The following is a 27,688-nucleotide window of genomic DNA, read 5'->3' as shown; positions in this document are numbered from 1 at the left end:
TTAGTGCTCTTAACTTCACACTCATGGAGCAAGCAGTGGACATAAACGTTCGTCTGTGCTCTATGCCACTTTTACATCTGCTATTCCCAGATTACGAGGACATAGATGTCATCATGAAGAGAACTAAAGACTTCAAACTGTATAATTTCACAATACACAGTAAAAAACCAGTAAAGTTTTTTTTCAATGAGTATACAGAAACACAAACTACTCAGAAAAATAAAGATAGTACGAATACATATTAGGGGCTAAATACGGCGATCGCAGAAAGTAATTGGCTATTTTTTGGCAACGCAAAGAAACAAGCAAACGAGTTATCAAAGCTGGATAACTCACCGTAAGAAAAAATGTAGATGGCACAGGCAGTCAATGAAATCACAGCGTTAAAGCGTAATCGAATATACTCTGGAGAAATGTGCAAATGCAGTTTGTTAGAGACGTAAAAAACTGCGTACAAAACCATTTGCCCCCATTGCTAACGACCTTATTTTAAGCCTGCGCTTGCGTTGTTTAGCCAGGGTATATATCAATGTTCTGTGCAAGCACAACTGAGTTTTTTTTATGGCGAACTACAGATACAACGCCTATCGATTCGGGGGTACGAATTAGGCACTTCGTGCATTCTTACACCCTGCCTCAAACCACACATCATATTAGAAAATGAAAATGTCTTCGCGACTATTTTTTTTCTTTTCTTGCATAGAATTTTCGGCCAGCAACCCCACCAAGATTTCAAAATAAAACCCGGTGAAAGAATCAGTTCTGGTGGACATTTTTATCTTCCTGCTGCACACTTGTCGGAAATTTGTTCGGGCAAGGCGTACTGAGCGCCGCACGCATAGCTTTTTTTCCCACGCTTCGTTCACAAGCTTGGAATGTGCCGATTTGTGGACAGGACGAACTTTTTCTGTGGGGTGCATGCTAGAAAAGCGACTGACCAACGCCCAAGTGTTGGTACCTGCTGAGAAAATTGCAGAGCACTTGTTTCCGGTAACATGTGTATATATCGGGCACGCGAATCTCAAGTCCAGGAAGGAATAAGCCGGCATTCCTAGAAGCAGTGAACAGCAGCGACAATAGCTACAGCATTTCTTATTACAGCAATCGGTTGCCCTTGCGTATGAAGCGTTAGAGGTCAGAGAACCAACGAGAGACTTGATTTTGTGCAGTAATTCAGGCTGAAACAAAGCGGTATAAAAAATCATGTGAGATTGCTAAAGACAGAATTTGAATTTTTGGCCTGCCTTTCTAATACTCCTATTATTCTCCAATTATCCCGCTCCTGTGCTAACTGCGACCAATTTATCCCCGCAAACTTCTTGATCTCATCTGCCCATCTAACTTTCTCCCGCCCCCTGCAACGCTTGCGTTCTCTAGGCATCCACTCTGTAGCCCTTGATGAGCAACGGTTATCTTGCCTTCGCATTGCATCCCTGCCCACGTCCATTTCTTCTTCTTAATTTATGCTCATATGTCCTTAACAAGCGTTTATTCCCTGACCAACTCCGCCGCTCTCTTCTTGTCCCTTAATGTTACAGCTATCATCTTCCGTTCCATTGCTCGCTGAGTCGTCCTCAATTTAAGTTGAATCCTATGAATACTATGAAGGGGAAGAAAAATTTTACTTAGTCATGGCCAAATTTTCATAAAATAATCAATAGAGAATTCATTGGTGACGTGTTACGCGAATATGCACCAATATATCTATGACGTAGGAGAACTGCACGTTTACCGGAGTCTGACTGACAAACCTAAACTTGTTAAATTGTAACATATCCATTTTGGGCCTGTGATCTGCCTTTCATATACCAAACAAAGTACTTAGTGCAAAGTTGTCGGAAGATGCAATTTTCTTGTCTACCATTTCTCGTTTGCGAAGGTGTCGGTGAAGACTTCTGTTTATGACTCTTGTGAAGGTAGATATCTTAAACGTCTACCTTACTATTAACCACTTTCAACTCACGGCGGATGTACCGAGCCATACGATGGAGTCATCAGACCACCATGCAATGCCAGACATGGAGAAATAAACTCTAACGGTTGCTCCATTGTAATTACTGATATATTCTTCCACATCCGTTTATGACGTGGTGCAGCTCAGCTTTTCATCTAATAAATTAAGGGAGCGGTTTTCAACTCACGTCAGGTTCATGCTCGAATAATTTACCTGGTACCGGAGCAACTGTTGAAAAGTAGCTGAACTGGCGCGGTTGACTAGTGTAACTGCTAAACCGCTTTATCTGACATACGCTTCTTTGTGAGGGCCTAATAATTTGAAATACCCTCTTTGAAATACCCTTGACCGGGAGGGGATAGCTGCGTTAGCTCTGCGTCCATATCGGTGTCAGTTAAAGAAGTGGCCTTTTTAAAGAGGATGCATTTTGACGTCATATTGCTTTTAGTATCTACGTTTTGTGTATATAAGCAGCGTCTTTTTTCAATAAAATCTAGTTGGAAGTTCGTCATTTTGTTGTGTATTACGTGTTTCTTCTCAGTCCCTGTTTGTTGGCCAAGGGATTGTGTCAGCATTATGTACCAACTCGCCCACATCAAGCTTTGGTTACTTGAGAATTCGGTTATTAGTAGTGAGCTTCTGGCCTCAGGTGTCATTGTCTTAGCCAATGTACTTAGTTCTTATTTTCGACGCTTACTGAAGCCTACCACGAAGTTCCTTTAGCGGTGAGCCCAACAACAAGCCAAGCAATGAGAAATATTTTAAAACTTAGGCTGCCACTACCGATAGAAGACAGAGCTCAGAGCGTAGCTCTCGGCTAAACGTCAGCCTGCCATTTTTTAAAAAATCGGTTAAGCGTTTGCTAATAATCCTTTCGCGTATGTATCAAGGAACGCAGCACGAGGCAAACTTGGCAGTTTGTTTGCGGCTAGAGATGACAGGCTCCAGACGGTACATTTTTGGTTAATTAGCATTTCGTTGCTTATCATAACAAACTCCTGTAATTGGGGAGGGTTTGACGCAGCTATCTCGATATATTACACAGAAAAAGGAATCTGATAGTTTATTCCGAGGCAGAAAAACTTGATAATTAACTAAACTCAAGTTATTGATTCGGTATAAAGGGAAATGGTTGAGTGCGAAACGTAAAAAAATATATACGTTCAAAACGTCAGTGTACTCGCATTTTGCCAGAGCAGCTCCCAAGAATAACCCGTATAAAATGACGACGAACGAATTTCCCAAGAAAAATACCATGTCTCTGAAGAGTTTCTAATAAGCTGTTCAGTTCTTCTGACCAAAAGTGGAACTGAATATCGATTCTGTACTTGTCCCTTATATAAGGCCCACAGTTCACCTGTCCTCGGGTGAAACACTTGCGGAGGCCAAATGAGAGTTCACAGCCGGCGGGGCACAGCTGTTGTTAATGGTATATTTTAATAGGGTAGGTTGGAAAAAAAAACATTTTTTTCACCAGGTATGCTTTGCACGGAATTATCGAAGCGTGGTGCGTACGACATGACGCATACCCAAAAATGTACGCGTCTAAGGTCAGTTCCCCTGAAGTTATTACTAACCTCTTTATAAAGGCGAGGATATGGAACAAACAATTACGGCAGCTGTTGTTTTCACCAAGTGGGACCGAGAATATTCCTCGTATGCGGACAATTATTACATGTGTCAGCCTAAGGCCGTGTCCATGACTACCTGTTTGGGCAAATTTACACGGCGGAGTTTATATTTGTATTTCTGGACACCTTTGGCATATACTAAAGAAGAGCAGCAAAGTTCTGGTCCGTGTCAGCCTGGTTGCTAGGCTCTTTCTTTTTATTCATAATTAACTACGCTAATGATATTGATGTTATATGAACAGGTTTACAATATAACAGTGTCGACTCTACAGGCATAAAAATAATGCTTTGGTTGTAACGCTAGGGCGTTAGCTTACAACATTGCAGCGATGCGCATCCATGTATGAATTTTCCTAGGAGGGCACTTTGTAACGTGATTGTTATTTTTATGTTATACGTTTCATTTGGTGTTCCAGTAAATTCGGTATTAATTGGTATTGTAAAGACGCTAATGATTCGGTCTGAATTAGCGGGACACTTCAAAAGTTATACAAAACAATTTAGTACCCAAAAAGTGCAATTATTTTATTTTTTAGACGTTGAGTATACAGTCGGTAACCGGTCGGACACTGGTACGTTGTGGAGATCTGGTAAAAGCAACCGTATTAAATACCAAAGGCATATTGAAAAAAAAATTACACCATATTCCCCTAGGGGAACCATGAGTAGGATGCGAAGCAGCAGGGGGGTACACTCAATTTCCAATATGTGTGTGGTGTTGGTTCGGCGCTGTTGGTTCCATCCGAACTCAACCTACAGCACCAAAGCAGAACAGGCGCAGGCGGTGCCTCGGAGGAGACTTAGCGCCGCGCAGCGGGCGCACCTACTTTTATACAGCTGGAGAGAGGAGGTTGGAGGAGAGGCACGCATGCGCAGTGTTATGCAGCTGGAGGAGAGGAGAATAAAGGAGAGACGCACATGCGCAGTGGAGTGCGGACGGTGCACGCTGGACATAGCCCCGACCATGAGATGCTTCGCATGTAATACCATGCACCCTTCGTCTAACGGCGACGATAGTTGAACGCGAAGCGTTCGCGCGATGCATTCTTTGGTTGGACTATCGCAAACTGCTAGTATGTGCGCATACGTTTTCTGTAATACCCACAGCAACAATCGGGTGTGCACTGTTTAGGCTTAACTTGGCGTCAGAGGTGCATGACACGGATCGCGTCGCGCTGCTTAGCGTTCACTAGGATCACGCTGAAATGGAGCAATCGGAGAGACGCCGGCTTTATAAGGCCCATATTCGATTACGGCCACGGGAAGCGGTTTTTTTTCCCTTCACCCACGATCATTCCTCTTCATCGTCAGAGAAAGCTGACTTTCTTGCAGGGCGTCTTGACATACAACGGCATTAGTGAAGAAACTAAAGCTTCGTCTTAAAAAACAATTTCCATACCGTATCGGGGATATTGACAGAGTTTGATGGTGTACAAAAATCACCAGAATGAACAGAACGCATGAATGGCACGAAATTACTGTTTAATGACGGGGATACATAGTTATCATTCTCGGTCTGAAGTTAACATGTGCACGTTTGTAGAGTTACAGATAGAACTTGTAAGCGTTAATAAAATGCCTAACGGTAAATGGCTTCGAGCTTTAAAAACCAATCATCATCATCATCACAAAATTGGTAATGCAATGTCAAGGGTTGGAAACACGCGCAGCCACTTCCTTTCGGATGCATTAACATTGAGTGCGTCAAACAAGAGTGCAGCAAGCCGGATTGATCAACTTCATATAATTTGATTTCCTTTGCCAACTTGGTAAAACCAGAGTAGAAAAGAAGTTCCTCTCATTCAGGCAGGACGATTTCAGGCTGCTCCTAAACGGAAATATTTGCGATGTATTACATGAAACGAAAAATAGTGCGTGGAACCAGAACACTCGCCAGGGAATGAAGGCTGGGATCTTTTTTGTAGCTCTACCAATAAGGTAAAGTGGTCTTGAAGTGTATAGATAAAAGAAAGTGTACCTATAATGCACTGCAATTGTGTAAAAGTAAGTATACATGCATAAATTAGGACGACAGTCTTTCTTGGCATAATTAAACTCCAAAATTTACGTCTGTCCCTTGGTCGGTCTGTCTGTCCTGTCCCTCGATTCAGACACGTGGCCTAAAGAAGAGAATTCTTCAATAAAAACGTTTATATTGGTGACACTTTTCCAACACATCTTATTTTCCTACTTGCAAACTCTGTTCAGCATAAAAAACGTTAGGGACATTTCAATTGTTTAGGTGTGTGCACAAAATTCAGTTCTTGCTTTCTTTTTTTTTCATACAAGATATAATTATATCCTATTCCTCGTTGAAACTTCTTGCCTCTGTCCACAACGTCGGGGTCTGAATTTATTGCTCAAAAGGTTTAATGGATGATACTTCTATTTCTTTTACATGCAGTGATCTGAAGAGCACGAGCTGCGTTCATGGGTGCGTGAATTTTGAAAGTTAGTATGAGAAAAGCGGCCCTGCCGAAATTTTTCATTGCATATAACAAGTCTTTTTGCACGAAACAAGGGGTTTTTATTACAAATAGAAAGGCAGTGGCATGGACGTGGCTGTGGGGGATGGGGTTTAATGGCGGGATATCCTGTTTTCTACTCTAAAATGGAGCCTCGCACATTTTTGTAGGAGCAGGGAGGAAAAGGGTAACTAAGGGTTTTTCAAATTTGAAAAACGTTCTCGTGTCGATTTATTTTTCGTTGTATCGCGCTTTATTTTGTTTATGTGGAATTTAAACTAAGCTGTTGTTTGTAGTGCGAACAAGAGCCGTAAAGTTTCGATATTTTTCTAGTTGTTCCTTACTGCGTCACAATACAGCAAGGAAAACATTGTTTAACCTAATCGCAGATATTGCCGAGTGTGCACGCAGGGGACGGTAAATAAAATACCGTTGTATCTGGTATTTCTTTTTTTTTAAAAGGGCTACAACCCTATAAATAAAAATATAAAAATGCAGCCATGCCCTACACATGGCTGTTTAAACAGTGAACCGGTAAGTTGAAGTTTAGTTGTAGTTTACTGAAATGTAAATGTACAGCTAAGATGAACAAATTGGTGGAATACATAAGGAGGTCCCAGAGTAGGAACTGTCGGAGCTCCCAGAGTAAGAACGTTTGAATCGTTCGGCGCGCTATAAACTTAACATAGTTTTGTGGGTTTTCTCCTAGAACTTCAAATCGTGCCTACGCTGACACTTAGTCACGGAGGCTCTTACTAAACAAGAGGTCAGTGCAAACAATAGAAATAGGGACCGAATTAGACTAAAACAAAATCGCCTGGCAATTACTATACTTCCTAATGCTACATTTAGGCGCAACAGCGTGCGCTGAGGCAGCACTCACTCGTGGGTTCTCTCGACGGCAGCGATAATGAGCCTTTGTATTGGCGCCGTGAAGTGCGTCTCAGGAAGAGACCGCAACTCGCGTATTAGGCAGGGAATGCACACCACCGTTGCGTGCACGTCCATCTCCCGTTTTGGCCAGCTTCGCCCAGACGAACGGCTCGTGCTGACAGAGCATACTACCTATCTTCCCTCCTGTACCACGCACTTTCGGAGAGCGCTCTTGCCGCCATGGCCAACCGCCCTCCCTTAACAAGTTCGCCACACTCTCCTTTTGCTTTCTTTCACAATTAGGTATTCGCGACCCTCCCGTCTGCTTTCTTCTACCATTCGGTCGTGCCATCGTTCACTCGATTACGACGACGACGCGGCTTAGCTGAGAGACGACCACCAAAGGGCTTCGCCCTTCCACTTTGTGAAGAAGGACGACCTGCGAAGCTGGATGCAGTACACGCTGTTCACACAACAAAACAAGTTTGCTTGTAATTTGTGATTAAGCGCACTTTCTAGCCAATTAACTGAAATAAACTTGGAATTACTCGAGATTTATTCTAATGGACAGACATGGAGCTGCCTCTTTCGCGCCCGCGTCGTTTGTGTAACCACAAACCTAATGTGCTCGATCACTGAGGACACCTGACAGGTTATATTGGACCGTTTAACAACCACGTTAATACGTCGCGCCAGCACAACACATGTCATCAGGCAGGGCGTGAAACCTATAGGTGCGCGTGCACGCCCCCACCACTCCCTCTACTTCCAACCCGTGCACGCATAAACCGGTTGCTTTTAATGTGCGTTTGCTTAGAAATGAAAGACAACGTGGAACCTGCCGATCTGAAGGCTCTTTACGCTGGACAAGTAATATTACATCATGTCGGCGTTACTAGCGGGCACGTTTCTCTTTATCCGGGAGGGATTCGCTGTTACTCGACATTTGTGAAACATGGTTAAGCAGTGCGGTAAAGACGGGACAATAAGCAGAGACCACACAGGACCAGCGCTAGCTAGGACACACGACTAACATTTATGCGCTGACAAGCTGGAACCTGAGGCGCAAATGGCGACGGCAGCGGCTTTGCGTAGTTCTCGTGCCGATTCGGTCTTCTGTTCCGACCAACCCTTTTTCAATTACCGCTTTACCTCCTTCAGGCGAACGACATGCGTCCGGCCCATGGCGAGTTAAAACCTGGAAGTCATGGAGCTTTATTCTAGCGGGCTGTCATGTTGCTCTCTGTTTCTTTCCCCCGGTATAGGCGTATTACGATGTGTTTGCACACTAACGCAGACTGAAACCACTTTATTACGGACGACAGCAATTCTGCCACTTTGAGACGTGAGACTTCCGCGTTTAAATTGCCCATCATCACAACGGGCATGCTGTCGACAGCAAAAGGATGCCCAGCTTTGAGTGCACTCCGCCGTCCTTCTGCCCCCGATCAATGCACACATAAACCGCAAACCAGTGATGGGCGCACAGTTTTTCATTATATAAAACAATGAAAGCGTCATTCGGAAAGCCTTGCAAGCTGAAGAAAAATTGTGGACTCATGCTGGCCTTCCAACCGGCCAAGTTGCTCTTCAACCGGGTTGAATTCGAAACACTCGGAGATGTGTAATTTGACGCGGAAACGGCAGCGGCTGCATGCTTGGCAGCCGCTGCCGTGTAGTTGACGTAAGGTAGTTGACGTTGACGTAATAGAAGTCCGTGTAGTTGACGTAAGGGAGGTTGATGACTGTTGGAGTGAGAGAGTCCGCGCAAAAGTGGTGGAGTGGAGAATGGTTTACGTGCGTTCCGGTTGACTGTCTCACGCCAGGCTGTCGGTCGTCTGCGGCGTGGCACCATTGATTACCGACGCAGATCCGGGGAACTTCTACCCCGCAGTGTTCCCTCCCTGGAGATATCTTCAGTGGCCGGAGCTCACAGCTTTTGTCGCATGGGGCACCCACGACAGCGCTCACAAGCGGATGCTGCGTCACGACCGCCTGTCCTGCCAACGTAGTTCTCAGGCTTTCTCCTCCCGGTGAAACCCCACGGTCTCACACCCGCATAGTGTTTTCAGCCTCCCCTTTCTTCCAGGAACTTGGAGTGGGGGACTTTTGTTGGTCGCAGCACGATTGCCGCCCTCAGAAACACATAGCCCATGGACACGTGTGCCGGAATGTTGGCGAGAACAACACTTATGTTGAATTCCAATGGCAGATCCGGAGCACTTTTGGAGCAACTTCTCTGCTCTGTGTGGGGCAGAGGCGTTCCAATGGCAGATCGGGAGCAACCAAATCCTGTTTCAATGGCAGATCGGGAGCGCCGTCGCAGCCGAGATCGCTCTGTGGAGCAAGCAAACTTCCTCCGCCGAAATCGGCGGAGTCTGCCGGAACCATGCATGGCCGGAACTCACTATAGCGCTTACTTTTGCCGCGTAACGTCGCCAACGTCGCCGCCGTCTGCGCCTCCGGCCAGTGCTCGCCTTCTCTGCCTCATCCAGGCGCGCAGCGAGAGATGAACGCGCCGCGGGAAACAGACGATTTCGGTGAAGGCGCGACAGAAAAGATGCTAGGGATTTCCTGTTCCCGCCGCGGTTCCGCACTTTGCTCCGGCGGGAACGGCTGCGTTCCAAAGGCAGCTCAGGAGTACCTGCTCCTCGCGGAGTTGGCGCGCTCCGCGGTGGAGCACGGTCACCACTCCGGATCTGCCTTTGGAATTCAACATTACTCCGCTGGCAAGCCCTTGCTCCCTGCAAAACGGCGAGCGGGGAGAAACAGCCAGAGGGCGGCCCCGAGTTTCCCGACAAAGTCTCAATCGTCTGACTAAAGGGGCGGCTGTGAATTGTGCTCGCCTATGGAAGCAGTCCTCAGAAAACGACACAAAAAAACAGAAATATTGCCGTATGGTGATCGAAGACGTAGGTCTTCGCTGCATCTAAAACCACTAGAACTTTGCCCCTAATCAGCCGTTGCGATTTCCAGGTTGTACGCCTAACACATACGCCATGATGACGAAAACGTCGTTGCCTAAAGGGATGGCGTAATAGTGACAGACGTACGATTACACACCGCGATTGGCATAATACTGAACGCGTTTATACTAGTTTGCTGCCCGAAGCTTGTTCCAGGATTTTTACTTCATACGCATACGCAATGCACTCACTCAAACCAGTGCGCGCGAACATAAAAATGTGCAGCTGCACAGCGACGTCGCAAAATGAGAACGGAAGTAGCGCGTATGCACTCCGACCTGTTTTCAGGGAGTGTAGGCGTAGAATTTTACGGGTGGTGTTCTGCCGGATGTTTTGTCAACGTATAAAATATACGACTCTCTGTAGGTGCGGGGTCAAGGTTTCAAATTTAACGCGTTCTGGGAAGGTAGCAAACGCTGCTTCGCGCAAAAAGGTCACGAAAATATCAGCTACGCCTAATTCTTTTTATTTTGTGAAACATTTCGGGAAATACAATGTTTATCCAATACATCTGAAGATAGCTCAGAAGCGGTACTTTCTTGCATAGCAAAACTGCGAAAAGCGATATAGGGTGACTGCTGATAATTCATCATTGAGGAGAAAAGCAGATTTCAGTTTTTTTGCATTGTCGCATACGAGTTAAAGGAAACAAATCAGCAGCAACTGTAACTCCCGTGGTGTGCCAAAGAGCGCTTTCCTGCTGCGAACACCGCATGTTATCAGAAGAGTGCGGGCCGGGTGATGGTGGAGTTCGGTCGAGAACCATAGCATCCAAGTAACGTACGTCAGCCTATACCGGTAGAATCCTCCGAAAGAAGACAAGTTTTTTTCCTCTTTTATCAGCTTTTGCAAACCGCGGAGCAAGAATTCAATTTAAAGGCGGTTAGTTGACCACAGGATGGCTTCCGTTATCGAGTATGTTGTGTTTGGCGTCCTGATGGCCATCAACTTCGGACTGGGACTCTACTTCTCTCTACGGCGCATGGCCCGGTCGGCCCATACTCCGGTAGAAGTGTTCCTCGGTAGCAGAGCATTGCGCGTGATTCCCTTGGCAGCTTCGGTGGTGGCGACACTGGTGTCATCGACGGGGGTGGTGGGATTTACGGGACACCTCTATGCACATGGATTCCATCTGTTATGGCACGGTCCCACCTGTATCGCCATGGCACTCGTCGCCGGTCGCCTATTTTTGCCCGTGATGTACGGAATGCGTGTCACGTCCATTTTCGAGGTGAGTCTCTGTTGTGCATATGACCGTGTGAGTGAATGGGATAAGGTAGCTATTACTACATGCTCGTTTGCGGTAGCAGCGCGCTTCATTGCTTTTTTTTCAGAAACAGAAAGAGTAAGAAGTTGTATCTTGATGCCCGTAATCCTACTCAACAATCAGGCGGAAGTCTCTCAGAACACATAGCTCTGGTATGAAGTATTTAAACTGACGCATCAATATAATGGAGGGCCACACAACACCAGAAAAAGAAGTCTTCGAACTGTTGCTTGAGGGTGCTGCGCATTAGCCATCTATAATTTGTTTCTTTTTCGCCTAATTAGTGCGTAGGTACGGACGTTGTAAGCTTGATATATTTATGCAATTTCACCACTGGGAGCAGTACAGTCAACTTCAAAACATTATTTGTACATGTCACGGAGCTCATGGTGTCATGAAGTTCTGTTTTTCTATTACCATGTCGCAACTGGGGCCTGGGCTATGTAGTGAAATTTAGAGGAAATAGTTTAACTTTTGACGGTACTTTTTCGAGTATTTGCACCAAAGCTACACATTGGTGTGTCGTAGTGGAAGGCTGCTCAGCTGTCTGTGGACCTTCAACATGTGCAGATGGGGCAATACACGCTGGTTTTCATTTTTCCCTTGTATTGCAAAAAGCGGCTCTCCTTAACAGGAAGAAAGCCGCGTCGTCCGGATCTAAACCACAACTACTTAGCCACTGAGGCACCACGATGGGTTGTTTTGTATCCACACTTGAAATGGTGTACACCATTTATTATGTTTCTTTATTGGGAGACCGACATGAGTTGTTTATCATAAGGTCTGTCGTTGGTTAAGCTTGTGGAATTCGTCAAGTAGAGAAGGATGCCCCAAAGAGATGGAGCAACGTTGTTCTGCCGGGGAAGTCTGTCATCCATCTTCAGGTAAACCTTATGGCTACGGAATGGGATTGCACTGCTGAAAACATAAGATCCTTTATTTCCACAGGTTAAACTAAGGACTACCTTTATTCTTATTCTTTCGCCAGAGAATACTCAAACATTTAGGCATCAGCCAAGTTGGTTAAAACTACTCACTGAGGAGTGGCAGGGGAGTTGGCTCTCGATGTACGCAATGCTAGCTTACTGGTTAGCTTCGGAAGTTAAACCGCTGCGCTAGCATAATGGTACATAAGGATACTGCGGCGGTGCCCCAGTGCGTATGATCGCCAGCTGCCGTTGACGGAAAATCTCCAGCGCCCCCCCCCCCCCCCCCCAGGGCTGGTGCCCCTGCCATCTAGCACCACATTTGCTCGTTTTCATTAAACGTTGATTCCTCTGTCTCTCCAAGGGCGATGGCTTTGGGACTGCGCTACCACAGTTGAGTGCTGGCCATGCTCCACCAGTGCGGCGCTTCCACGAGCAAAACAATTTGCCCCATCTTCCCGAAGGGAACGCTGAGTAGATGCGGGGTACCGCGGGATTCACCTAAAGTTCCCCCAAATTCGACTACCAACACAACGGTTGCTTCCATCACACTTCAGCGGAAGAACGGAGTGAAGTCGAGTCAACCACAGCAACCGCTGAACTGAACGCGCGCAGCACGCTACCCGATTTACATTCAAGGTTGAAGGAGAGGAGACGAGAGGAGGAGAGAAGCGCAAGCGCCGAGCATGCGCCGCGAAAGCAGAAGCGAAAACGCGGGAGAAGAGAAAGCGAAGTGCACGCAGCTGGTACGAGAGAAAAAGTGGTGGGAGTTTCGCGCAGCTGTGGGAGAGAGGGAAGGAGGAGAGTTGTGCATGCGCAGTGTGAGTGCGGACGCCGACGCGTGACATGCCCAGACTATAAGATGCTCCGCATCAAAATAAACGGTGTATCGAACTTCGGGTTCACGGCGCCGAAGCGTTCCGACGTGTCCCGCCCCGCATCTCCTTCGGCAACTGCGATAATACATGCCCTAGCTATATATGCAGTGTAATGCATACATCAGTAGACAAACGCATTTTGTTTTCAGCTAAAGGTTGTCTAAGAATACGGCTTTTTGCTGATGATTGCATTCTATACCGTTCTATCACTAGTACCGATGACCACCTTGCTCTCCAGAAAGACCTTAACCTCATTAACAACTGGTGTGGTGCATGGCAAATGACTTTAAATTTATCTAAATGTAAAGTAATATCTTTTAGTCGAAAAACATTAACTGTTGCATTTGATTACTACATAAACAATTCCAACGTATCACGGTCATCTTCGTATAAATACCTCGGCGTCCATCTCACTTCTAATCTTACTTGGGCGGCACATGTAACCTACATATCTGCAAACGCATCAAGAACACTAGGATACTTACGTCGAAACCTACGAAACGCGCCAAATAACGTCCGCAAACAAGCTTACTTAACCTTTGTTCGCCCACAGCTGGAATTCGCATCACCCATATGGTCCCCCTTCCAAGCCTATCTTATTAACCAGCTAGAAGCTGTGCAAAACAGAGCGTCACGGTTCATTTCACGCATTTACAGTCGCCCCTCGAGCGTCACACAAATAAAGCATGACCTTTCATTACAGCATCTAGAAATACGGCGCACAGTTGCCCTCCTGTCTTTGCTTCATAAATATATTCACGCGTCCAGGCCACCACCCTTCCCACTAACGGCACCATTGCGCATGTCTAAACGACTACACAATCAGCGAAGCATCACACGCATCTTTGGAAAAACAAATTCATTCAATTCATCGGCTTTGCCTCGTGCCATAGCACTCTGGAATGACCTACCCGACGTCATTGTCAATTTAACTAATCATGAAATTTTTCGCGAGCAATTAATGATACATCTATCTCAATAGCATTGTATAACCCCCTTCAATTCTGTTGTTGTTCTTTGTGCTTTTTTTTTTTGCGACTGCGAAATTCTTGTTGTTGCTTGAAACCCCTCCTTGTCATTTGCGCAACCACTGTTATTAGTTCCAATGTATTGACTTGTATTGTGGAAGAAGTGTCACCCACTAGCATTCTTTCCTGTGTACCCCCCTTACTCTATGCTCCGTAATAGAGCCTGTAAGGTATTTTTAAATAAATAAATAAAAAAATGCGTATACATATCAGTTGTGGTGTTAGTGCTGCATTTCAGGCTATGTTATCGTTTGCTACGTTTCTGATTTTAAGAAGTGTTTAAAAGTTCGACTTTCTTTTCAGTACTTCAAGATGGCGTGTTTATAACGTCACTCTAGAGGCTGTAAAGAAATAAATGGTCTGTTCAACCTGGTGTAAAAAAGACGGCCAGTAAGAAAGCGGCTTATCCTTTTGAATGCTTACAGTTGAAACAATTTTCTTGTGGAGCCATTGCTGCGTCCATAAGACATGCTTGTACAGTGCCTTCAATCAGATTTTTTATGCCCACCTAGGCGGCTCAGCAGATAAGGCGTGGTGCTGCGGAGTACAAGGACGCAGGTTTGATTCTCGGCCAGAGCTGCCGCTTTTCTGATGGCGGCGCAAAACCAAAAACACCCGTGTGTTGCAGATTTCTGCGCACGGTAAAGAATTCCAGGTGGTCAAAATTAATCCGAAGCTCTCCGATACCGCGCCTCATCGCCGGTGTAGTGTCGGTTCGTTAAACCTCACAATCAATCAATCAATCAATCAATCAATCAATCAATCAATCAATCAATCAATCAATCAATCAATCAATAAATCAATCAATCAATCAATCAATCAATCAATCAATCAATCAATCAATCAATCAATCAATCAATCAATCAATACTTTTGGTATCGGCTTTGTTTCCTATGCGGGACGTTAAGTCCTTACTTGCTCTCTAATATTCGTTGTGGCGTAGTAGCAACTTTGAGATTAAGGGGTTCATGCCTTGGAGCTCCTCTACGAGCTGAGTACTCCAGAGAGTCGAAAAACGTTATGACAGGCATGCGAACAAATACGTGTTGCAGATTTTCTTGTGAACTATACTGGATGTGCTTAAAATTACAATATTGCTTTACTCTGCACAGCTAGGTTCTGGAGAAAATGCCATACTTTTCCATTGTACGGAAATTTATTATTGATGCAATATGAAAACCCTAAGCTTTTTTTTTACCTGCTACCCGTTCCCTGCGAGATTAAGTCACAGGCCCATTGCGTAAGTCACACCTGGTTTATAGTACGTTGCTGCGTTGCTAAAGTCAGCAAACCAATAATAGGAATATACGCGGGCACATGTGTAACTGTCGAAAATATTCGATTATTTTATCAAAGGTAATAAATGAGTGTGACGAACAGTCATTAAAAGAATACACCCAAACATGTTGTATAGACGGCCAGTCCAAAAAATACGGATGGTAGATTGCTTTCGCCACATGCTGGTTCACAGCGAGATTGTGTAATAGTTTCAAAAGTGTAACCGGTTATCAATAAATTGTAGTACCTTGGTGGTGTGTCTGCGCATTTGAACCACGCCTTAAATTACATATATAGAAGCGAAATAAATATTTCTTAATATGAAATCAAAGTACTCCTAAAAAATAAGAATCTTTTGATGTTGACCATTCTATAGCAACTTCTGCAAAAGGTTTTCTGCATTTCCGTTCCTTTCTTTACAATAGATATGTGTTGTTGGTTGCCTTGTTCTCAATCAAATAAACATGGTCGTTCTATATTTTTTGGCATGACCTTTTGGCAACACGCTATTGAATATGCATCGTATATCTTTACAGTATCTTCGGAAGCGGTTCAACTCTGCCATTTCATTAACAGCGTGCGTAACCTACATTTTTCTCACGGTAAGGCCCTGGGCACCTTGATGGATGAAGAAATGTTCCAGAACAGTTAGCGGGAAGGTCTAAGAAAAATAGCAGCCAAGTGAAATCGTTATTACGCATAAACGTGTCTGCAAAAACGATGCCCATTTTTGTTGTTTCTTTTCCTCGGGTTGTGCAGTACAACACGTAATCGAAGAATCGACCGTTGATATTCCAAGCACGTCAGAACAAACCGCTAAAAGGTGTCGCGTAGCAAAGTTGGCAAATGTACACTTAATTTTCAGTCATTTTTTATTGTGTGAGTGCCACGGAAACATCCTAAAAATATTAATTTTACACCTTGTACATCACCGGGTTTCGAAGGAGACACGGAACCGCAAAAAAAGATGTTGCATTTTTATCATGCACTAACAGGTCATCCAGCAGTCTCGGCTAACAGACAAACTGTAAGGCTTTGGAAGATGTGCAATGTGGAGCCAGTGATTACATACTCCAGTTTAAATGATTTTGTTTTGCGTTTATTAAAACAAGCTTGTTCTGTTACGCTAACGTTCTCCAAACAGCATTCATGATTTTGTGCCACAACAGTAATTGCTCCAGCGTAACTGTGCAGACTCCAACGTGCCAGGGGAGTTACGTCGTCAACCACACTTTTTGGGCAGTGGGAATCCAGGGAAGCCCTGAATGTACCGGCGAAAGGCATTGCCGTTGTACGCCTTCAGAGAGTCGGAGTGCGTTCAGCAACTGCGCACGCCCCCCCTAGTTAATTAGCACTAAATGGTGCAACACCAGTTGAACAGAAGTAGTGCTAGGAAGCTTATCTGGCCCAATCTGCCTCCCACAACATCGCAGAAGAGCGAAATGCCAATTCTTGAAGTATCAGGAATGCGCTAAGAAAGATAACTTCAAACGGTAAGCATGTTGTGAAATATTGGAAGGGAAACATGCGTGGCCACTTTAAGATCCACAACTATATTCGGGCACGCATGCTCTGTGTTTCTAACCAAAAAAAAGATTACAATTTCCGCAAGTGCGTATGCCTGAATTTTAAAAACTCCGACTTTGCCTAATACCATTGAACAATACTGGGCATTTTTTTATGTTACCACTGCGGAATTTTCTGTGCCAACATACCGCGCATGTAATATTTCTTCTATCCGCCCTTAAAAATAAATGCTGCTTTTAGCGACTTTTTGACCAGCGAAAACTGTTTACATAAACCCGTCAATGAAACACCAACAAGAACATTGGTTTAAAAAAAAATCACTTCGGTGCCCCCTTAAACGAGCCATGAAGACAAAATACAAGTTAGTTTTATTAGAAAGACTGCTTAGTTCCGATAACAATGATACCAATATCATCGCAATCTTGGAATATATAAAGGAGATATTAAAGAAAACGTGTAAAGCAGTCGTGATCCCCTAGCCAATTTCCCTCAACTTTTTTATGGCGTCACAGAACCTTGTTTGTGCGATTGGCGGCCGCCTAGCTGACCTGTCGCGACGACACATGAGTGGACATCTGTAATGGGGTCTCTAGTTCCATTTGACCGCATCACTTGAATGCTAACGTGCAGTTAACGCACTGAAAATTATGTTTTATTGTCGGCCCGTATGCCGTCATTTTTGCCCATAACACGTCACCGTGGTGCAAAATTTCAAATTTTTAAATACTTCTTTCCTTTTTTGGTTAAAAAACATATTTTGTTGCTGTAATGGAGCTGAGTGAGATACTGAATCCCAATTGTTTCAAAGTAAACGAAGTTGTATTTTCTCTTCATGGCTCCTTTAAACCTACTTATGTGTTTGGCAGGCGTGACTGAGTCTAGCGGTTATCAAAGACTTGTTACATGATACATCTCTTTTGCGCGTCCTTTTACTCTTTCGTTATTTCTCCTTTTCACGCGAATTACGCCCACACCAGACTGGTAGCGATTCACATGGACCTTCCACACAGTCAGAGCTATTCGTCGTGTGCACTTGGTCTACCCCCGAGCCATCACGTGCAGTTGTCAGGCAGCCTGCGCCATGCCAATAAGCAACATTTATCTTTTGGCCAATTTTGATGGCAACCTGATGGCAAGCATAGTGAGAAAAGAGCACATAAGGTGGGATGAGCTCCCCGGGAAATAAGTTTCGAGATACACTCATTAGGTAAGATTTCGGGCACCGTAACAACAGAATTTGAGTAACCAGGGCTGAATTCTCAAATGACCAACGGGCATCCGCATGAAGCGACGCTGTGGTGGCATACAAGTGCAGGTATTCCTTGTTTCGGAGGTCTTGGGTATGGACGAGGAACTGTACAAAACACATATCTTTTTCTCTGCATGATATGCCATTGTGCCCAAAACTAAGCGCAAATAGACACTCACTGTGATTGTCGCCTTGCGCGTCAATGTCACTTCGCGCATCGCTTTAGGCTCAGGAGTACGCCGTCCAAGGGCACACGCTATGTGTTTTGTTCAGTTCCTCGGCCACCCGCAAGATCTCTAAACGAAGGAATACATGCACTTGTATGCGAACACCACTTTATTTTGTGAAGACGCCCGTCGTTCGAGAATTCAACCTCTGCACGCGATACAGTGACGTCCTCTCGGTGTATGTACTGAAGAAAGAGAATTATTGAGGAACAGCGCGCCCTCATAATCAGCAACCGGGTCAGCCCCGGCATTTGAAAGGGGATATCTGAATGATAAGATTTTTATGGTGGGCCAGATCTTGTTGTGGTATTGGTTAACACTGTTGGAAAATCACGAGGAAAACGTTATGGCTGTTGGTTGAATCTTAGAAGAGACTGACGCTTTTTTTCACTTCAAACCGAATACCCTCTACGACTATCAGCTTGCCTCTACAGGGACTTCTTCTTTTAATTAAGTCACCTCACCTTATGAATCCTCCTAGGTGTATGCACCAACTGTACCAGTTACCCAAGGTACATTGGAGAATAGTGCGAAGCAACGGGGCATAAAGATGGCAAGCGGAAATAGCTCTTCTTCGGTTTGTTCTCTTTTATTTTTGCGTCCCGTTGATTCGCGCAGTTTCCCACTGAATAAACCAAGCCACTGTAGAATTGAAAGAGCTTAATATCACGAGTACAAATTTATTGTTCAGAAGCGCAAATTGTTTCCTTAAAAAAAGCTCAAGTTACCTTGGACTGCCCAAATTAAATATTCGTCAAGAAACGCTTTCTGCAAAAATAGACAGATACTGGTTATTAGGAGGATTGTTTGGCGTGCTATTCAAGCTTTCTTCGTTTAAATACCTCGCCTTTTACTCTTTGAGAATGCCGGTATTACCGTTATAATGACGTGAGTCGAAAGATCATCAAAGTGCATTGTATGTAAACAAAAGCGAGAACTATTTATTAGAAATAGGTCAAGGACCTCTGCCTTAATTACGGAACCTTGCGTTGGCTTACTGTATAGTTTAAACGACAACCGTTCAATTAAAAACAAGTCGCAGCCAAGTCGATAAATATTAACAAACCTGGACTGCAAACTGCGTGCTAGTGTTACGTGGACCATACACAACAAAATTTGCATTACTGAAGAGCGTGCATGTAGTCGGCATACGAACTGTTGATCGTTTGGATAAAGAAGGGACGGATATTTTGAACTTTGACTTTTCCCACTCTTTTATGTTGACGCTTCTACTTACCACTTGTATTCTTAAGTAAAAACGCCGGCACTGGCGTTTATACTTTGCCTCTATTCTGTCTGAGGATTCGTTTAAGTGCAGAGCATTTTACGGGCTTGCCTTGTCATCGTAGCTCGCTTGCTGGCGCCAAGTAGAGCCAACCGCGTTACGTCGTAGCGGCTGTCGACGCGTCACCGCAAAAAAAGACTTCGGCAGCAAAGCAATTTACATAGTCATACGTGTTCTAAACTCTCGAACCCCTGGCGCTTGTCATACATCTCCCCGTTGTTTAGCGCAAAAAAAAAACTGCAGGTACACTTCAGGCAATATATACGTAATTAACCGGCAGCGCCCGCGTTCACTTAGTTAGAAAGGCTCGTTGCGTTGGTTTTTTTTTTTTATAGTAAGCGAAAAAAGTGGCGTGAGACGCCGGCACGTGCGGGAGAAAAAACGAGCACAAAAAGAACAGAACTCCCGCTGGCAAACTTTCAGGCAAGGGGGCGCTCGAGCACTGGGAAGGCGGGAAGTTTGAAATGCGTTGGACAAGCCGTCTTTGAAATTATCAGGAAAGGAATGAGAGATGGCTGGGGAGACCGTGAGGGGTGGTGAAAGTGAGAGGACAACGGCGCCACAGCCCATTACGGCGAATGACTGTTCTGCACTTCCGACGGCTTTCACACTGACTGGAACGGCTTTCATTTTTGTATGGATATCTAGGTGGATATGCTGATTTGTGGATATGTGTGGGCAATTTCTACAGTTTAGTAGGATGAATCACTCCTGGCCCTACAACATGTGTTTTCTAACATGTTTTCGCTTTAGCATGATGGATAAATGCAGTGATGGAATGATTGATTGACATTTTTTTGTAGTTATGTAGCCCAAGAAAGACAATCGTTGTCGAAACCTGGTTTGTTCCTTCAAATGCGTAATCATTTGGCGCTCCCTTTTTCATGAATGGGTCGACGAGCAATTGAAAATTGTCTGCGCTGCTGGCGGGATGTAGGAATATCAAATGGGAATAGAGAGGGTATATCCCATATTCATTGTGAACTGTACCTTGCATATGATGTTTTCTGTGTTGTTCTATCTCATTCCTTCTTCGGGCAGTCGACAAACGTCTGCGAATAATATAACTGATGTATTTTCCGCAAGCTAAATTATCACAGCCATTTATTCCTTTTTATACAACACCTCAAGCATGAACTTCTCAAACCTTTTCTGTATTTTTCGTGTCTTACGCAACGCCTGCTGTATGAAACTTCAATGCGTCACTCCAGAAAATCACGTAACCAGCGAATGTAGTTGAGGGACTTCCACGTATGCGTACAAACGATTTCCGCGTAAGAGATGATGTCGTAGAGGATACGCACTAATGCTGTATGTGGTCCTGGTCTCATCAGATGGAGAAAAACTACCACCTCAAATTTTATTTAGAGAGTTTCCGGAAACAGCAATTACCTTTCCTGTAACTTTTTTTTCTGTTTAGGAAATCGTTTGCGAGAAACAGGTTAAAATGTCATCTGTAGGTAGAAGCACGGAGGTGAACTAAAAAACCTTTTCTACTAAACAGAACTTAGTCGAACTTTTTGCACGACACCGACAAGCAAACAGCCAACTATATTTTTTGTAACTCATGTATCACTTACCTGCGCTGGAAACAACTAATGGCAAGTATTTGTTTCTAGCAAACCCTTGGAGCATTGTCGATTTTCGCAGCAAGCCTGACAATTTTTACAGGTATGTGTACAGCTAATACTTGCCAAAAATGTGTTGGATTTCTGCTATCGTATCCCTGGCAAAAAATTGGGGAAAACAAAAAGAACCTGTCAAATAAGTTCTTAATAACACTTTTGGAAAAGAGCAAATTCGTTTAGCATTCACACTACATCTAGGCTCTACTCGTAGCTTTAAATGTCGGCACCTGAATGTCATGAGTATCACTTGCAGTAAGGAGCTGCTGGGTGCGTAGTTGCAACGGCGAGATTGTTGCGTTTCCCGCAGCTGCTTCAACCACACGTTTCGAGGACATGTAGGAATTGCATATTTTGAAGTGACTGTTGCCACAAATACACGAAGAGAGCTCTTGCGCGGTTTAATTGGTTTTCTCGTCGTATAACAACAGTAGAAGATACTTAACCGTCGCGAATGCTTTATGAATGAATGTGTATAGCTGGAAACGATAGTGGCAATGGCCCGGTATATAAACATGCTTTGCGGCCACAGTAAAAGCACGATACTGGCCTTCAGCAACAGTTGAGATCCCATGTTTGGATACATTCACCTAGCGCGACCCTGTCATGCATGCGTAACCGTCTCTTACCGCTATAAGAAATTAGGTAAATCTATAAAGAATATTTTGGAGTGACAGTTTTGGTGAGGTCAGCGTCAATCAACCGGGGTGGTTTCGCCGCTGCGATCAGACATGTTTTGAACATTATGACTTGGTGAAGTAGTTAAAGAAATATAAGACTTAGGAAACCCTCTCAGAACCCACTTTCTCCGGTTTTAGTGACGTTTAAAGTGCACAATTAACAATTCCAGAGGAACGTATGGAATAATAAAAATGGAACAAATAATGTGACAGCTGAGTTGAAGTTGTTTCAGTAGAAGTCTACACTGGGGCGAATGCTTTGAGAGCAACTTTGCTTTGAAGTGTGTCCATGCTTCTCTTTTAAATATAGGACGTAATTGCGTATTTTTCGGCTTATATGGACAGCCGCCTTTTCTTTCCTGTCTTGTTGTAGCATTTGAACTTCCCCTTTTATGGTGCAATATACTAATTGGATTTTGTGGAACATTTTACGCTGCCCTGGTAAGTACACTACATTATTTTCACTAAATTATAAGCCGGACAAGACCTCGACGTGCCAGTATTTTCTGAAAGTACGTCTGGATTAGACAAAGTAGCGTGGTATTTTCTCACTAACGTAAACTCGAATGTTTTTGGACAATAGTATCACTGCAATATTACTTAATGCTATCTAGTGGGTTATCTAATCATGTGATTTAAAATATGAACACGGCTTATGTCTATACTATTGTCAGTGTAACTTTCCGGCTCGTACTGCCAATAGTAGCCGTTGTGAGGGATGATGCTATTATGCAAGAATTGTCTTGCAGAGAAGCTGGTTGGTTGGAAAATTTTGTCGTAAACAAAATCACAGGCAGGACCCCGAAGTTTTTGCCCTAGACGCTGAGCCCGTGCGTCGGTCTGATCAGGCATGCAGCATAGAGCTCAGTATTCGTGTTTAAAAACACAAAACAAGCATCAGAACCGCATGGTAGATGATAAAGTACCGGTCACGCGTGTGTTCTGGTAAATATTAGGTTTGAAGGTGATCTGGAAAGGGGAGGGGGTTGACGTCATTCTAGGGCTAGCGCATGCGTCAGTCTAGTCAGGACCCAGCTGTTCTCACCCAAGACACCGAGTGCATGAGTGAGGACGCAGAATGTTCCCCCAGAAAAGCCGAGTGCAAGCGACAAGCCCTCCGAGATAACAACAAGCATTTCATTACGTCTCCATCAGCATGTGTGGTGGTTTACAACAGCTTCACTGGACATCCACTTTCGCCGGGCCGGAAGCCGTCCAAGTATTCAACTTTTTTTTTACACTGGAAACTCCATAAGTGCTTTGTTTCTTGCTGCTTGCTCCTTGTTACCCTTGCTGTTGATCTCGTTCAGGGGAAGAGAACGTCCTCAAGCCGCTGTACTGCGGCTTTTCTCCCCTCCATATCAGCGATGGTATGCCACATATGTGAAATAAATTTGAAGCTGCATGTGAAGCCCCCTTAAAAAATATCCTGCACCAGCATCGAGAGCAGACAACGTATTTTTAAAGCTACCTACGCCAGTATTTAAAGAATAGGTGTTTCCCCTTAGGATACACCTCCATGAAATTAAAAGAAAACCGATTTTTCACTTTTAGGATGTCATAAAGTGATACGCCAGACGCTCTTTCAAAATGATATCCGCATGTCCATCTTGTTTACTTTTCCCCCAAAAAACAAGGGAGGGCTCAGAGGCGTCGTGTGGACTGACTGTATGCAGCTTATCTTCATATTACTGGCTCCAGCAAGTATCATAACGAAAGTCATCCTTGACTCGAACAGTGCCAACAGCCCTATGCAGCCCGTCACGGACTTTGAAACAAGTCTATACATCGCCAAGTAAGTTACTTTTAAATGTGAACGCTTGAAGCGCCCTGTTCTGCAAAAATAATTGTTGTTCTAGTGTTTACGGTACTAAAAACTTCCCCTCTAAAAAGAGCAAAAAAACAAAGTTGACTTCGTATAGTACTTGACTCCCTGAGACTCCCAGTGTAGTAGGCGAAGTCATGACCACCCCTCTAAGTAATTTTTAACACAAAAGTGCCATATTCCCGGATACGCAAAGATTTCATTGACGCGGTATCCGCCACGGAAATGACGCCAGTACAGTTAAGCAAGCTGTCTAAAAAGGATCCACCTCCGCACACAGTGTCTTCCTGTGAGGGAGAAACCTTTAGTACTAATACTAAAGAGTTCGTTATACTAAGGGTTGTTCGTTTTCGGGCTTTATATTTTAACACGAACGTGTTTAATGGCGGGATAAACAAGATTCCGCTGAGGTCATATCCGTCACGGCAAAGACGCCAGTACACCTTTGCCGACACGACACTCCAACAGGACGACGCTCGCCAAGCACACGCACAAGCCAGCCGCTAACACGCAAATTATGCTCAGCTGCACATTTCGCTGCACATTTCACTTTCGTGCTTTACCGATTCCTATTGCAGATGCATCAACCACAGCTTTTAATTACCTTCCGCATAACCGCATTACAAATCAATAAAACAGTTCAGCATATTGCGCACCGCCTCAATATTTGTTAGTATTCTTCTCCTCTTTAAGCCGCAGTACGGATGCGGCCCCAATACCCTTGCTATATACCACCCTGCAATTTTTTTTTTGCTAAAGTGTCCATAAAGATTCATAGTCCCTATCGGCTAAAGTACTTGCCCGTGGAATGAAGCCGACGGACGGATAAGGTGATCATCCAACTAGGAGATATTGACGGTGTGTGCGCCTGCAGAAGAAAATGGCAGAGCAACACACCCGACGCCTGCATAAAGAGTGTAATTGAGAAGGAGCTGCAATTTCTACAAACGTCACGCAAAAACTTTCACCAAGACCATCAGTTCACCTCGCTTTCGCTCCTTTTAAATCAGCTGCTTGTAAATTTCACTTGACGATACCGCCTGTTATACGGGGTATTTTACCACGTTTCTTGGGGTGGAACAAACGTTTTGTATGCAGTAAAATTACGTTAATTCTAAGTGCGAGAGGTCGTCACCTCCGTTCGACATAATGAAAGTTCGAACTATCAAAAGTGAAAAACAAAACCCGTACAATGCTATTGGAAAGCAGTGGAGCACGTCAGCAATAATTTGCTAGAGAAGCTCTGAGATCGGAGACTACCCTTTATCCTTGAATGCGCGGGCCAGTACTTTTTTTCTCTAACGGGCGAATGCAGCGAGAAGCCTCCTTTTCATGTATACTACAAAACTGGAAAAAAGACAGGCGGCATTCTTACCGGGCCCTACTTCCGACGAATGGCCGCACTGGTGCCTCGTCCGCCCCCTCCTGGTGGTCTTTGCAGCGACTGACTGTACGCGTGTAACCTCATGACGCCACCTGTGATCAAGCCGCGCACCCTGAACTTGCGTCCACATTGGCAAAGTTCTGAGAGAAACTTCTATTTAAAACGCGCAGCATGGGTGTATTTTATTGCTTTTACCAGATTTACTTCTTCCCCCCTTTTCTCGCCTTCCTCGGGGCGACGCTGCCTCGTGTGTATGCAGTGGGTGCGCTTCTCTAGCCGTTGGCGAGGCCCCAATTTGCCGGCGCTGTGTCGCGTAGATTGAATTATCCGGGGTGGAACCTACTCGCGTTTGAATTAACGGGCTTTATTGTAGATACTCTTCTATGGGAGCTCGGCCAGACCAAATCGTACAGTTCAAATTATCCATAAATTAGAATTGTAGCGAAAACGACAGGACATTCCCAACATCGCCGTTACCCCGCACCACCACCGAATTGTAAGGGGGATTATTAGTGCTCATGAGAGCTAAACACTGAGGAAGCGATTAGGGGTGATGCTGAGCCAGCCGAAACATTTCTTCAAAAGCTGCTTCTGATGATGATAAATGGCTGGATCCCTAAAGCATGGCAGTGATGATGATACGCTTGGTGCATGGCGATGGCGTTGTTGGGGAATGTCCTGTCGTCTTCAGTACAGAATAATTTAATTTCGAATTAGACAGCCTATACTGCACGTCGTGCAGCGTCACACGTAAATATGACGTCACGTGAGTCGAATCAGGGGCTTCCACCCCCCCCCCCCCGACCTCCAATTCTGAGGAAGCTGTAGCGCATATGTTATTTGCCTATTTGTTGAAACAGGTCGCGCCAAAAGATGAAGAAAAGAAACCAAAGAAAGAAACTGCAACTTGTCAAGAGGTAACAAATGACCACTTCGCAAAAAATTGGAAGAAAAAGGCGCAATGATGTTAGAAGCGTAAAGAAGTTTTTTTTTGAAGTATTGCTAGGCGTTCGCCTTCATAGCACTTAAGGAGACCATAGTGCCCCAGAAGTTTCAGGAGGTCTTTTTTTTAATTACTGCGTACACCTTCTTCGGTTTCTTGGGGGGTTAGTTCAATGACGCTGAACTGAGAGCCAGGAGCGGTGTGTTAGTTCCGAGTTCCAATTTCATGTATGGCGTATTTATTTAAAGTAAAATTTCAAGTACGGCGTATTTATCTCCTGTTGACTAAATTATTTGTGCAATGACGTAAAAATATTTTATTACAATTTTATAATTCAGAGAGTTTTGAAAAATAGGCGCCCAATGCTTGCCTCATACCGTTTCCTCAAGTTCATTCAGGAGATCGCGGTTTTTTTACACAATAAATTCATCTTTAGGTGTACGTCCGTCGCAATCACAAATATATTTTTAAATTTCGATGACAAACCAAACACATGGCCTTTGGTAGTTTAAGAAACATCTAAAACTTGTGTCAACAAATGGCGTTCTGAGGACTGTCTGTTCCTCGCTTTCAGGTGTTATTTAACCTTAGACAACTAAGCCAAAGAAATGTATCGCCCTTACTTCTATGATTAATAAAAAAGGTTTCTGTTTTTTACTTCAAGCACCAGTTTTGACCTTACGCACGACGAGAACATCTGGTCGGCTTTAATAGGATCGACGACGTTTTCCATGTACAGAGTCGCTTTGGACCAAGTAGTGACTCAGAGGTTCCTGGCATCACGAACGCTTGGCGAGGCACAGAGGTATGTTTTTTTTAAGAATTTACACAAGTCACCTACGTCTGCATGAAGATAAATCGAGTTGTCGAGAGCCGAGAGATTACATTGTGCTCGGCTTTTCAGTTCTTTCGCCTTTTTACTGGATCTCGTCCGCAACGTAGAAATTATTGACCCAACTTTTTAAAATTTTCGCGAGATAAGTTCATGGCCTCAGGCCAGTCTGGGTTGAAGTTTTTTTTACATGAAACTGCACCTAAAGTGTTCCTAAAATTAAAATCAACACGGGTAGCAAGAAGGACATCTATGATAAATGATATCCGCCGCCCCCTCTGAGTTGAAAAATTGCAGTGTTATGTCAAAGCATCCAGCAGATATCCTGAAAGTGCTGTAGAGATTTTAGCACCCCACAAACAGTCACTACTACGGTTAGGTTGGCGGCAAATCTCTATAATACGGTAATTGTATTGCATCTTGCTCAGCTTAAAATAAGGTACGGTCATTTTTATTTTGAGCCAGTTGAGGCTATTTATTAATGATACACAAACATAAGAATAATTATCTGCAGTTTCCTCCGATATTCAATTATTTCTATACTGCGATAACGATAACACCAAATGTAATACTCGTCACCGACCATAAAGCTTTGCTTGGCACACTTCTGTGAAAACGCGGATATCCCCACGTCACACTAAGAAATCGCAACGACAAAAAGAACGCCGATAAAAGAAGACATTAGAAGAAGACATAAAATAAGGCTGATTTCTTCTACTTTACACTACAGGGGAAAAAAAGCCATTTTCAGGACCGTGAAAACTACTGAAACAGCGGAGGTGACATTGGCACGCTCGCGGCCACCTCACGCCTAGGCGGTGGTCGCTCACAACGCCACTCCTAGC

At 44.3% G+C, this 27,688-nt stretch overlaps 1 protein-coding gene across 1 annotated transcript; it reads left to right on the top strand.

Moving 5' to 3' along the window:
• The first annotated feature begins 10,634 nt into the window (after nt 1-10,634).
• LOC144153378 (sodium-dependent multivitamin transporter-like) lies at nt 10,635-23,658 on the top strand. The gene is made up of 5 exons (XM_077685032.1): nt 10,635-11,120; nt 15,803-15,868; nt 21,174-21,225; nt 22,233-22,300; nt 23,497-23,658. The coding sequence occupies exons 1-5, from the start codon at nt 10,788-10,790 to the stop codon at nt 23,656-23,658; spliced, it is 681 nt and encodes a 226-aa protein (XP_077541158.1). The 5' UTR covers nt 10,635-10,787.
• The last annotated feature ends 4,030 nt before the right edge of the window (nt 23,659-27,688 follow it).

The sequence above is a fragment of the Haemaphysalis longicornis genome, unplaced genomic scaffold (genome assembly GCF_048455015.1).
Source record: "Haemaphysalis longicornis isolate Haplotype H1 unplaced genomic scaffold, Haemaphysalis longicornis Haplotype H1 scaffold_9, whole genome shotgun sequence".
Lineage (NCBI taxonomy): Eukaryota > Metazoa > Arthropoda > Arachnida > Ixodida > Ixodidae > Haemaphysalis > Haemaphysalis longicornis.
Note: the sequence above shows the minus strand (reverse complement) of the source record. Positions and strands in the feature narration are given on the sequence as shown.